Source organism: Nuphar pumila, chromosome 9, assembly GCF_984573655.1.
Source record: "Nuphar pumila chromosome 9, dmNupPumi1.hap1.1, whole genome shotgun sequence".
Classification (NCBI taxonomy): Eukaryota; Viridiplantae; Streptophyta; class Magnoliopsida; order Nymphaeales; family Nymphaeaceae; genus Nuphar; species Nuphar pumila.
This window is the reverse complement of record NC_143257.1, coordinates 117,084,489-117,097,293: the sequence shown is the minus strand read 5'-3', so window position 1 is coordinate 117,097,293 and position 12,805 is coordinate 117,084,489. Positions and strand designations below refer to the sequence as shown.

At 36.7% G+C, this 12,805-nt stretch overlaps 1 protein-coding gene and 1 long non-coding RNA gene across 3 annotated transcripts in view; one reads left to right on the top strand and one right to left on the bottom strand.

Moving 5' to 3' along the window:
* LOC149829011 (protein N-terminal asparagine amidohydrolase family protein) overlaps positions 1-5,128 on the top strand; it is a 34,077-nt gene extending 28,949 nt beyond the window's left edge. For both annotated transcript variants that reach the window (XM_090017864.1, XM_090017863.1), the window contains exons 7-8: positions 2,675-2,794; positions 4,857-5,128. In XM_090017864.1, coding sequence (XP_089873990.1) covers positions 2,675-2,794; positions 4,857-4,986 — 250 coding nt within the window. In that variant the 3' untranslated portion in view covers positions 4,987-5,128. The remainder of the gene's footprint in view (positions 1-2,674; positions 2,795-4,856) is intronic.
* Positions 5,129-8,509: 3,381 nt separating this feature from the next.
* On the bottom strand, positions 8,510-9,822 carry LOC149829010 (uncharacterized). The gene is made up of 2 exons (XR_016434100.1): positions 9,543-9,822; positions 8,510-9,031 (listed from the first exon to the last, which is right to left on the bottom strand). It is a non-coding gene; the product is annotated as an uncharacterized LOC149829010 (long non-coding RNA).
* Between the last annotated feature and the right edge of the window lie 2,983 nt (positions 9,823-12,805).

Here is a 12,805-nt window from a genome sequence, read left to right as displayed (position 1 = left end):
CTCTTCTAACAGGGCCTTATATAAAATTGACCCTAATGAAAACAATTCTGGCCTTAAAAGTTCCAACAAAAAACTAAACTCAAGAAACCAATTCAGGTCCTTTTTTCAGAAAATAACCAGAAAATGTTTTGAAAATTCAAAAATTACTCTCTAGGATTTCAAATGGCATGGGATTTGTCTCAGAAAATCTGTTTTGTAGTGCTCTAATAGGTGCAATACATCTCAGCTTGAAGTACCATAAAAAACACCTAGGATTTCATAATTCATATGTCACTCCCTCTTATGCCCAGTTAATAAAGCCCTTCTAATCAACCCGAATGCTCCAGATAGTTTAGGAAAAGAACTCAAGCAATATAGAGGGGTAACCTCTATCGAATCTTATTGACCAAAAACTAAAGAAACACATAAGAATAAGATTGACCGTCTTTATGAGGTTACATGACCAAAAAGGTCTAACAAGGACTAAATACCCCTTAGAATATATACAGAGGACACTAAAAGAGACTAACTATGCATATTTACAAATGGTACATAACAAAGAAAAAAAGTGCTGACTATGTTCCTAGTCACAAACGTATTATTTCCACAGAAATGATTAGTGCAAACTTAGGGGTTTTGCTGATATGAACAACATATGAGAAGAAGAATTCAGATTCTTCAGTACAGGCAGCAGGAGATCGAACCTTATTGTATCTAATTCCATACAAGTTGAAGTAGGATTTTGAGAGAGAAGAGGCTTGTGTAATATAAAAATATTGGTTCATTCAATGCTTCAAAGTTCAATGAGGTGAAGTACGTACAACATCATAAATGAATAAAGTAACAAAAATACCCAAATAAAATAAGAAAAGAAAGGAAAAGGAAAAGTTACAACAGTATCACCAAGAACTATCTGTAACAAGTATTACATACACAAGTAATATCCAATAAGATATATACAAAATCTCTTTTTAGCACTTCATACTTGCTACATGTAAGACAAGTAGCCACCAAAATGGCCTGTATCAGGTTAATGAAAACATTAGGCCAATAAAGCCACCAATTTATTGAGAATTTAAAAAAGGAAAATTGAGGAAACTCAATTAAGTGGATACCTCTTTTGGCTATTGAACCATGGTTTTTGTGAAATTCCAACCTACAGTTACTGACGTTATATACAATCAGTTTAAAATCAGCCGTAAAAACGAAAATAGTTGAGCCTATTGTTTTATAATTCTACAAAAAGAAGTGATAAAAAAATCAACAAAGAGATGAAATCATATTTATTGAAAGTGTTTCTCACCTTTTATATAGTTGAAATTTTTTACATGAGTATGGTTAACTGAAATTACTGTTCTAGTTATTAGTTTGATGCATTTATGTTCCCAAAATACAATCGATAGATGTGTCAAATTTTACATAAAATTGATAAAACACAGTTGGGACTCTAATGAAATATGTGGAAATACAAAGGCCTCTAAGGGCTTACATGATCATAAACATAAAGTGCACATGCATATACACAAGTCCAACTAAGGGATAATTCAAGAGCACTAAGGCACTAAACAAGCACTAAGTGCCTACAAGACATTAAGGAATTTAAAATAAGAACACAAGAATATAAAAAATATATATTTTATTGAGTATGAATGCTTAAGAGAAGCATTAGAGAATGAAGGGGGACAAAGCCCCTATTTATACACAAGAGGCAGTCTCAATAGAGTTGTTGGACTGCTGTTCCAATAGTTCTATTGACTAGTCAACTCTATGTTGACTAGTCAAACAGAACCCAACAACTCTATTTGATATTTGATCAAATAGTCCCTATAAAAACAAAAAAGGACAAAAAAAAGAATAAAGTAAAAGTACTAATGTTCCCCTAATGGTTACTTCCTATAATAATACTTGTGAAATGATCAAAATACCCCTAGAGGGTATTACCTATTACATCATTATAAATAGAATATATATATGTATATATGTACAATGTGAAACAAATATATATATGAAGATACATACATATATATATATATATATATATATATATATATATATATATATATATATATATATACAACTTAACAGGGACTGTATGGGGGAATATATTTGTTGTTGATGGTACCATGCTATCTAGTGGACCCCTATCCAGAGTTGTATTTGCAGATAACTTTTTGCTTAATCTGAACCTTGATGTGTTTGTCTTTGTTTGCTTACTAGGAAGTATTCTTTGGACTTAATTATTTCACTTATTGCTAAGTTGTCTGTGTGAGTGTAATGGGATAAACTCCTGCTGGATTTTGGCCACAGGGCCAGATATTTGTAGATGGAACATCACCCTTTTAAGCAGCACTAATTGCACTGGTTTCTATTTGTCATAGCAGGAAATCATTAGCATATTGGCGCATTCTTTGTGCCCATATGAAAAGACAAATTTACGAGAAAAATTTCTTTTGTTTGTGTGACATGAACATCAAATTGGAAGAGAGAGAGAGTTTCTAAAACAAGAAAGATGGCCACACATCATTTAATGATCAATAATAATTGTGTTTTTTCCTCTTATGAACATTGAACAAGGACTCAAATTACCCAGTTAATTTTATGTTATGAGCAATTCTCCATGTTCTGCTTCTCGATTCAAGTTACATGAACATTTTTTGTTGGTTAGTAACTTATGTGGTATGCATTCTCTATTCAGGAACCCAGGTTGGAAGTTTTTTGCTTTAAAAGTCCTACAATATTCAGATTTAGAATTGCTGAACACTTGTTCAACTTCACCTGATGCTGAGGGCCCTGAGTTTGTAGAAAATGAGAGGCGGTATGTACTGTTGAGAGCGCCTTCACATTGATAGTATCTTGTTTGCAGGTTAAAATTTTGCATTATACTTGTATATCTAATTGTTGTTGAAACTAGATAGTCTGGTGCATGCATTTTGACAATCCAACTGCCCTCTATTCTTATTCTTATTTTTTGACCAATCTAAGGACAACCTCTGTTAGGATACATCCTGAGACCCCTTTGGTTAAGGATTGTGTGTGTACTATTACATTTGGCCCAGCTTTTGTAGAGTTTTTATTTACATATAATTAAGTGTTTCCATGGAAAAAATAGAATGAAGTTAAGAGTTGGATAGAAGAAAGACAAGGGGGTATCAGAAAAAGAGATGGTGAAACTGTTGGGCACATTTAACTGCTTGTCCAAGCTTGGACAGAACACACTGTCCTGTCCAGCACAGACATGTTCTTGTCCAGGGCACACTGTCTGATGATCTTTTTTTTAGAAAACCGTCCACCCGTCCCTATCCACTCAATTTCAAGGGGGGGGGGGGGTCGTAATGCTGCAGGACACACGGATATGCTGTTCCAGCGCTCTGTGCATCTGGCGTTTGACTGTGTGTCCTCGGCATCCTGCTGGATGCGCAGTCAAATGCACCCATTGGGTCACAACTCTTGTGAGCATCAAATAAGTAATTTATTCACTATGTTATTATGTATAACATGACAAAAAGAATTGACCAAAACTAATACCACTTACTTGCAATTGCAAATATGATGTAGAACACTAGGTGGGCCAGGAAAAATACTTCCTCTCAAGTTTGAACAAACGAATCAAGTGTGACCAATTTCAAAGTTGTTTCAGTTAGCATCACTTCATGACCTACTCTCCTGATGATATTGCTCCTTGATTTTTACCCTAAGTGGGGGCATTAAACGCTGTTTGTCTCCTTTATGAAGTACTTATACATGTATGTGACTTATTCTTTATGATATCTGCTATCTGGGCAGATCTGCTACTGGCTCCTGTTGAAATCTAAGGGTTTAGAGAAAGAGAAGAGTTAGGGTTACAAAGCAAGCAGATTTGAAGAAGCAATGAGAGAGTGCCCTCTTATATTTGGGTCAAAAGAAAAGTAACATAAAGAGCTATTTTACAAGTTTACCCCTTACCTATAAGACTATATACAAAAGAATAAAAACTAAGCAAAAGCTAAATTACATATATGTTTCAACACTCTCCTTCAAACTTGGAGAAATACTTGTGCTCAGAAGCTCATATTGTGGGGTTGCACAGGTGGATCCATTAGTTGTCCGGTTATGTCAGGCTTGCTTACTTATTCATTATCTGTCTAGGAAGTAAAATTAATGACTAACCACTTAAAATTAATGAACACCCCCCTAGTGTCTATTTGGAACCCAATCAATCTCAAATAAGTTCGACATTTTTCCAAGTTTAAACGAATAGATTGAGTCGGGCAGATGAACCATATAGCATGAAAGGCCTGTACAGCACTAGTCTCATGAACAAGGATGAATGAAGTTGCACGGCTTAAAATTAGGATGCATTTGTACATGGGCAACTTCTACTTACTATTTCCCTCTGGTCATTTCTTAAATCCATGTAGAGATAAGTATAATTGATGAAATTATCCCTGAACAAGTAAAAACATATTAAAGAAACTGGTAGCAATTGACTTTAGTATGGTATGCATATGTGCTCTTGTGCTGATTTTTGGTAATAAAATGAATTATTACCAGATTATTTATATCCGCCAATTGTAATTGCAGGTGCATTTTTAACATGTATACATTGTATAGAGAGACCTATCCATATTCACTAGTCATGAACAGTTGTTCCTAAGAAATGAGGCAGAAAATTGTTCCAAAGGTTCAATAGAGTCTTGCTCAAGGCAGAAGAATGTCATTTTCATGGCAAAATTTGTTCTTGGTTTTTGTAAATTTACCAAGTACCCCTCATTCCTCCATAAATGAATCTGCAGCGAAGGAATCCCAAATGGATTATTTGACACCTGACATAACTGCTTAATAGCATTTATTAGCAACTTAGCTGCAGTAATTTTGCTAATGATATGTTGATTTTGCAGGGTCTACAGATATCTTGCGGAGAATCCGGATTGGAGGAAGACTTTTCCTTTAAGGAAACCACGTGTTTTCAAGAGGACTGCCAATGGGGGATGGACTAGATGTGAATTGATTTACAGCGATTCAGCTTGAAAAGCTTCATTAGATGTTTATGTGCTAGTATACTTGATGTTAATAAGATTATTTGTGTTCCATGCAAATACTACACAAATTGGTCTCATGTGATAGGCCCATGTAATTCTAATGAAAATCATAATGATGTACTCGGATTTTTCTACTAGATTTCATGCAAGTGCTCTCTCTCTCTCTCTCTCTCTCTCTCTCTATATATATATATATATATATATATATATATATATATTGCATTTAACATTAGCTGCATTCAACTGATTGAAATGGCATCCTTAAAAATAATGGCATTTTCTAAAAATGTATGTTCTATTTTGGGACTGAACAATCATAACTTATGGTGATACACGCTTCAGTTGATTTGCGTAGATATAATCTCCATAAGCAAAAGCTATCTTTTTTCATCATGTTTACTATGTTTTATTTACTAGTTTCATGTGTTGAAATTGACTCCAACATGATGTTTTGGGTCATATTTAAACTATCTTAATCTTCACTAATATGGCGCCACTGAATTTTCACAATCTTAAAACTTGAATCTTGTAGAATATCAGGCCTTTTAAAACTCTCAAATATAATAAATAAATCATGTTAAACACATTTGTATGATTAGATTCATCATTAGTGTCTAGATCCTGCAAATAAGAACGAGTGCCACCATATGGTATCGTGGTTCAGATCCGCCATATATTCTCCAAAGTCCCAATAGTAGCTGTTTAAGCATTGTAGCGGTTAAGTTTTCTAAAGATATCTAACTGATTAATCAAGGGTGATTAAACATGATTACCAAATATTATAGGTAAATCTGAATTATGAAAAAGGGTAAATAATGGGCTTAAGATTTGTGGCAAGGGATGGGGCTTGGCGGTGGTTGTCAGGCCATGATCTCGTTTGGATGGCTTCTGGTTTTATTCATATTCAGATGTATAAGATTATACAAATCTGAACATTACCCTACTGAATCAATCCAAATGGATTTAGATTTGTTGGGATATTTGACAAAATCCAAAACATTGACGAGAATGGGGATCATCTTGCTCCCTTTTTCGTTAGGTCGCTGTTAGGACCCTCCAAAAATCATGGTTTTGGGTATTTTTTGCTAGATCTGAATCAACAAGCTGGCCCAACCATAAGGGTGTAACTGGGTCACATATATATGACTCGGGTCTGGTTAGACCCAACTCAACCCAATCTTGATAGATCTGTAGGTTTGGGTTGAGTTGGAAATTTAGACCCATCTCTAAAATGGGTTAGTTTTTGGATAAAAATATAGCCACATTCACACAAACCTGTTTATAGCCATTTTTTTCTCATTCAAATGGTTTAATGCAATATGTACTCAAGCAGACCAAAGCCAATTCCAGCTTGTACCCAAACCCATTTGGTTGCTGACCAGAACCTGAGTCGACCCATCACTGAAACGGGTCAAACCTTTAATTGTATCCAAACCTGTTTCAATTATTTTTTTTTTCAGACTCAAAATTCGGTGTGTCATAGAATAACGATTTTTATTAAGCTTTTCAATTTACAAATGTTTATCCAAACTCGAACATGAATCTAATTGGATAGGGTTCTATTCCAATTTAAGACCTGATAAAGAAATGGGTCTATTTAAAACCCAACCACTTTGCATCTGACCTGGTTTTACTGGAACCCATTAACCCATACAGGCCTACAATTTCAGTTACATTTGGACAGAGACCTGAACCCGAATCAGATTAGACTGGGCCTGAGCCCGATATTTGGATCCATTTTAAATGGGTTTGATCAAACCCAACCCGAATTGACTCGGTTACACCCCCTATTTGACCCGGTGCCTGTTAGGGCCCAACAGACCCAACCCCGACTTGCCCGGAAACCTGAACTGTACATGTATTCTCAAGTTCATTTTGAGCCCTTCAAACCTTACCTTTATCAGGCTGGGTAGGCCCGAGCTCCATTGGCATATTGACCCATATCCAACCCGATGACCAGCCACAGACTTGCATCTCAAACGAGGACGCCCCAGATCCAGAGACTGATCCAAATATTCCAGACCCGTAATAAAACGGATCCATCTGGGTCCATCTGGAGACCGACCCGTTCCCAGTCCCCCCAAAAGAAGAGCTGCTTCTGAAGCAATAAATAAACAGCAGAGGGCCCAACTCTCTCTCTCATTGTAGAACTTCGTGTGACTTGAATCTCTAGTGCACTCTGTGAACGATAGTGTGGCCCGCCAATCTCTTGTTGTCGAGTTTTGTTTGTTTGAGAAAAGCTGCTATTCAAAGAGGCAATTTCCTTTTTTCTGTCGATTCTCCCCTTCTTGGTTTATGGTGTTTTGTTCAATCATGAGTTTTGGTAAGAATGGAATTTTGTTGGGGTTCTCCCGGATTCAATTTCTTGGGCTCAATCGATGAATTCGTCATGATGGTACGTCTCTCTCTGCCCCTTTTTCTTTTCTGGCCACAAAAGGTCTCCGGACTTTTCTTACGGCCAGTTTTGCTCTCTCTCTCTCTCTCTCTCTGTGCGCGTGTGTGTGGCCTTGTGTTCTATGGGTTGATGGTAAAGACTGGCCTTTCTGACGAAGTTTACGTCGGCATCACATTGCCGGATGTGTTACCGAAAGATGGTTGTCTACATGATGTCCTGAAATTGCTTGATAAAATTCCTCGAACAAACGTAGTGACATGGAAAACGATGATTTTGGGGTTTGATAAGCTTGGGTTTTCAGTGGATGCATCCGTATTGTTATGTGAATTGCTACGGAGGGTGGATGTGCATCCACCGGATGTTTCGTTTATGGATGGTTGTTAGTGCACGTCAACTGATGCAGGGGATCAAATTTGGTGATCTGATTCATGGGTTGATTGTTAAAACCGGTGCGATGTTTTATTGATTGGTCTTTAATGCTGTTTGTTTGATGAAATGGCTGTTCGAGACTCAATATCCTGGAATACAGGGATAATATCATCTGCAATGAATGGGAGAGATGAGAAAAAATTAAAGTTGCTCTTGAAAATATTAGTGCTAGATTAGAGTCCTAGTCGGACAACATCGTCTAATGGTTCTTAGCTTTGTGCACGTCTTCATAGAACCTGAAACACATTTTGGCAGTGTTTTTCCTTTTCGTTTGTCTCAGATTTGTTCTGATATTTCACGAATATAGTAAAGCTTGATTGACAAAATCACACATATTGGGCAGAGTTCGTGATGGCCATGATAGAAGGTCGAAGTCTACGAGGCTACTTGGATGGGACACGTGAGAAGCCGAAGCTGGGAGTGCTGGAGTACGATAAATTAATGAACGAATGAAAGATAAATAATGCAATAGTGAGATCGTGGTTCTTTGGTTCAATGGAACAGAACATTGCACACTCTTCCTTCTTGATCCTTCACTGTTAAATTTTGTTGATTGTCATGTTCTGGGTCAATATACATATACAGGGAGATTGGGACCGGTCGTACACTATCACTGATCTGCTGCCAAGATTGATGCACAAAACTGAAAACAAACTGATATGCCAATTACTTCAAAGATTCATCACTATGCAAGCAAACACCAAGGACAGCATACACATATATTGCCGTAACCAGATTCGCACAACCCAATATGAGTTCCTCACAACAATACAACTGTTATATCGCAACAGCCAAGAAAACTATTGATATCCAAGAATGTAGGTGTAACTGTTGGTGCTTGTGGCCCTTTGCTCATGAGTGAGTTTTACAAAGCATTTCAAAATTCATATTTTATCTTTATCAAAATCCTCGGACTCACCGTGATTTTCTCAACTGATTGTTGAGCTGAGAGAGAAACCGAAGGCTATAAATACAAGGGACTCGGCCCCTAAAACATATACACTAAGAAATCTAACCCGGTAAAGAGAGAGGCCTTCGAAGCAAACCTCAAAGTCAATATTCAATTCTCCTCTTCCTCTTTTCTTCTCTCTTCTGTAACTCGGGAACTTTAAATTGTTGCTTCTTCTGGAGTTGCTTCCGCTGTCCCAGATCCAACAGTGGTATAAGAGTCGTGGTTCGAAGACGCTCCCCAAGCTATGTTGCCTTCAACCTGCGGGAAAAGGAAAATCGTTAAACAGGTAAGTCTGCTCTACGTTTTTTTTTCTGTCTCTAAAAACCCAAAAGAACAAACAAAGGCTCAGCTTCTTCACGAAAGAAGCGTCTCTTCTCCCTGTCTATTTCTGAAAACCCAAAAGGGCAAACAGAGGCTCAACTTCTTCATGAAAGAAGTGTTTCTTCTCCCTGTCTGTCTCTGAAAACCTAAAAGGGCAAAAAGAGACTCGGCTTCTTCACGAAAGAGGCGATATTTTTCCTGTCCGTCTATGCAAACCAAAAGAAAAAAAAGAGAAAAACAGAAAGACAAACCGAGAAAGAAAAAAAAAATCAGATAGTTTTTTTTTGTCGCTGGATAAAATCGATCGGCTGCCATTTTTTCTGGCAGCACCGAACGAGCAGGGACAGAAGACCTCTGACGTTTTTCTGGTTCTCCCTATCTAGAAAAAATTCACCAGAACACATAATCTTAAAATAAAAAGTCAGAAAAGGGAAAAACCCTAAATTACCGAGAAAATTGATTTTGGGCCACTGTTTGGCCTCGGGTTTGCTCGCAGAAGAAGCCTGCATCAAGAGAAGAAAACCCAAACACTGGGTTGAGCCATCGTCGTCGGTGAACGGCCGAAAAATCAATTTTTAGTCATTTCTAGAAGCTCCACCAGTGGAACGGCCGTGGGTTTGCACACAAAGAGATCATGCAACGAGAGGAGAAAACCCAACCAGAGAGTCGGGTCATCGCCACCGGAGAATGACCAAAAAACACCCCGGTTGCCTTTGACCGCTCTGGAGCTTCGCCGAAGAGGAGAGAGAAAAACCCAAAAAAATAATATGTTGTTTCAAAAGGGTTAGGGTTTATATAGCCTGACGAGTAAAAAGACCTCGCTGCCCCTGAAATTTCTGCATATTTCAAAAACAGGGTTAAACGAGTTTTATTTTTAACTCGCGTATCTTTTTTAATTTTTTTTTTTTTGCAAAAACAAATTTGCGACTTTGAAATTTCTGAAAATTTGTCAAAAATAATAGTATTTCCTTTTCAGTACCCAAAACTATTTTAATTTTTAAATAACTCTATTCCTTTTAATTTAAAATACTTGACTTTTTTGAAATTCCATTTAAAACTCAAAAATAGGTCTATTTACAATTAGAGGCTTGTTCTCAGTATAGACTGACGCAATCTTCTTCTTTTTTGTCTATTTATGTTGACTTGTCATAAATAAATAAATAATATATATAAAATAAAAATATTTTAGTATAAAATGACTAGCCGTGCCTATGCCTCCGAACTAGCAAAAACTGACAAGCTAAATGGGACCAACTTTCCTATTTGGAAAAGGCGGATCCCCTTGGCTTTAACCCTAGAAAGACTGAAATATATCCTTAGTATGTCTATGGATAAATTGAATGACGAAGCAACTCAAGACGATATAACTAAATTTGGAAATTTTCAAAAAGATGACCTGATGGCGAGAACAATCATGCTCACCTATATGGATGATGATTTGATTAGGGTCTTTGAAGACTATAAGACTGACAAAGAAATGATGGAGGCAATAGCCACAAAATATGACACCACATCCAGTTACTACTCGAACAATACAGCTCATATAGAACGAAAGAGAGTGGCAATGTAGTAGACCATGTAAACAGGATGTTGGTCATAACTAAAGACCTAACCATTGTTGGAAATATAATTTCAGATAGAATGTAGGTGTCCATCATACTAAATTGTCTCCCACATTCATGAAAAATGGTGACAACTGCATTAAGATTAAATTCAAAGAATTTAAACTTGACTGAGTTGTCCTTGCAATTAGTCATAGAACAAGAACACATGGCTAAAGAAAAGAAGTCTGAATTGATGGTGGTTCAAGACACACCGTCTCATAGCCGAGTACCCTTTAAGCATAATAACTTTAAGAAGAAGGATAATTGCAAGTTCCATCAAGGGCAAAATGCAGGTTTCAAACCTCAAGGCAATAAAGGTTCGCAGGTCAAGTGTGGCAAGATGGAGCACATACAGAAGAATTGCAGGATAAAGTTTCTCAACAATAAGAGCAATTGGAGTAATGGAAGATACAACTCAAACAAGAAGAATGATGAAAATGAAGTCATCTGTGTTATATATGAATGTCACTTTGCGAATGAAGAGCTCTCAGGATGGTGGGTGGACTTTGGAGCTACTCACCACATAGCCAAGTCCACTGATGGAGTTGTGGATCTCAAAGAGCTGGGATCAGGAGAGCACAAGGTTTACATGGGCAATAACTCTTATAGTGATGTTCTGGGAGTTGGGTCCTACAGACTCAATGTGGGAGGAACTAGTGTTTTACTTAAAGATGTTCTTTATATCTCTTCAATAAGAAGGAACCTTGTGTCTGTATCAGCCCCGACTGAAAAAGGTTTTGAGGTCTGTTTTGTTCCTAGAAAGGTCGCAATGGAGAAACATGGTAGAATCTTGTTTGAGAGAAATTTTGATAAAGAACACAGAATGTTCAAATTATCTGACAATAAAGAAAACTTTTTCTCTTATATTGATTGTACCTTAGTTATTGATGTGAATGCATGGCATAAAAGACTTGGGCATATAAGCCTAAAGAAAATGAAAAATCTGGCACAATAAGGGATAATCCCTACCTTTAATGAATCTCACTTTGAAAAGTGTTAATCTTGTATTTTCGGAAAGATGGCAAGAAAATCCTTTCTACCTAATTCTATTTGAGCCACTGAATTGTTAGAAATAATTCATACAGACATTTGTGGACCTTTTAGAGTCCAAACTCATAGTGGCATGTTACATTTTATAACATTTATTGATGATTTCTCAATATATGAATATTTATATCTCATCAGAAACAAATCAGAAGCACTTGAAAAATTCAAATAATACAAGAATGAAGTTGAAAGACAATTTGGTAGATACATTAAAATTATAAGATCGGATAGAAGTGGTGAATACACCTCAAACTAATTCTGTAATTATTGCAAAGATCTTGGCATTAATAGGCAAAGAACCGTGCCAAGAACACTGCAACAAAATGGTGTTGCTGAGATGTGTAATAGAACCCTCTTGAACATGGTTAGATCCATGTTGGCAGATGCATAACTGCCCAAAGTTTTTTGGGGTAAAGTTGTAAATACAGTTATGTATACCTTAAATAGTGTGCCCTGTAAGGTTGTCCCAATAACTCTATATGAAAGATGGACTGGTATGAAACCAGATTTAAATCATCTTAGGAGATGGGGATCTGTAGCTCATGTAAAAATCTTAGATCCAACTATGGATAAATTGGATAACAGATCAACAAGATGTATCTTTATTAATTATCTAAAAGGATCAAAAGGCTACAGATTGTATCACCAAAGGCTGAGACCGATTGAGGGTAGAGATGTTGAGTTTCTGAAAAATCTCAACAATGAATCCAATGGTCCAATTGAGGATCCATTTGATTTGCTAGATGATTGTGATGATCAGGATGAACAGTTAGGTAATAAACCAATTGTGGAACAGTTAGGCAATGAACCAACTGATTTTGAACCCTCTATCTCTCAAGGACTAAGTGGTCATAAAAGGTCTAAAGCTCTTCCATCCTACTTGGATGACTACTATGTGTATTTGTGTGAGGAACTCTGTTACTCTGTAGACCTTGATGAGATGACCGATAATCTCTCATATGTTGATGCAATTAATTCGAAAGAGGCATCAGAATGGAAAAAATGCTATGGATGAAGAAATTGAATCCATCGAAAAGAACCAAGTCTGGGATTTAACTGA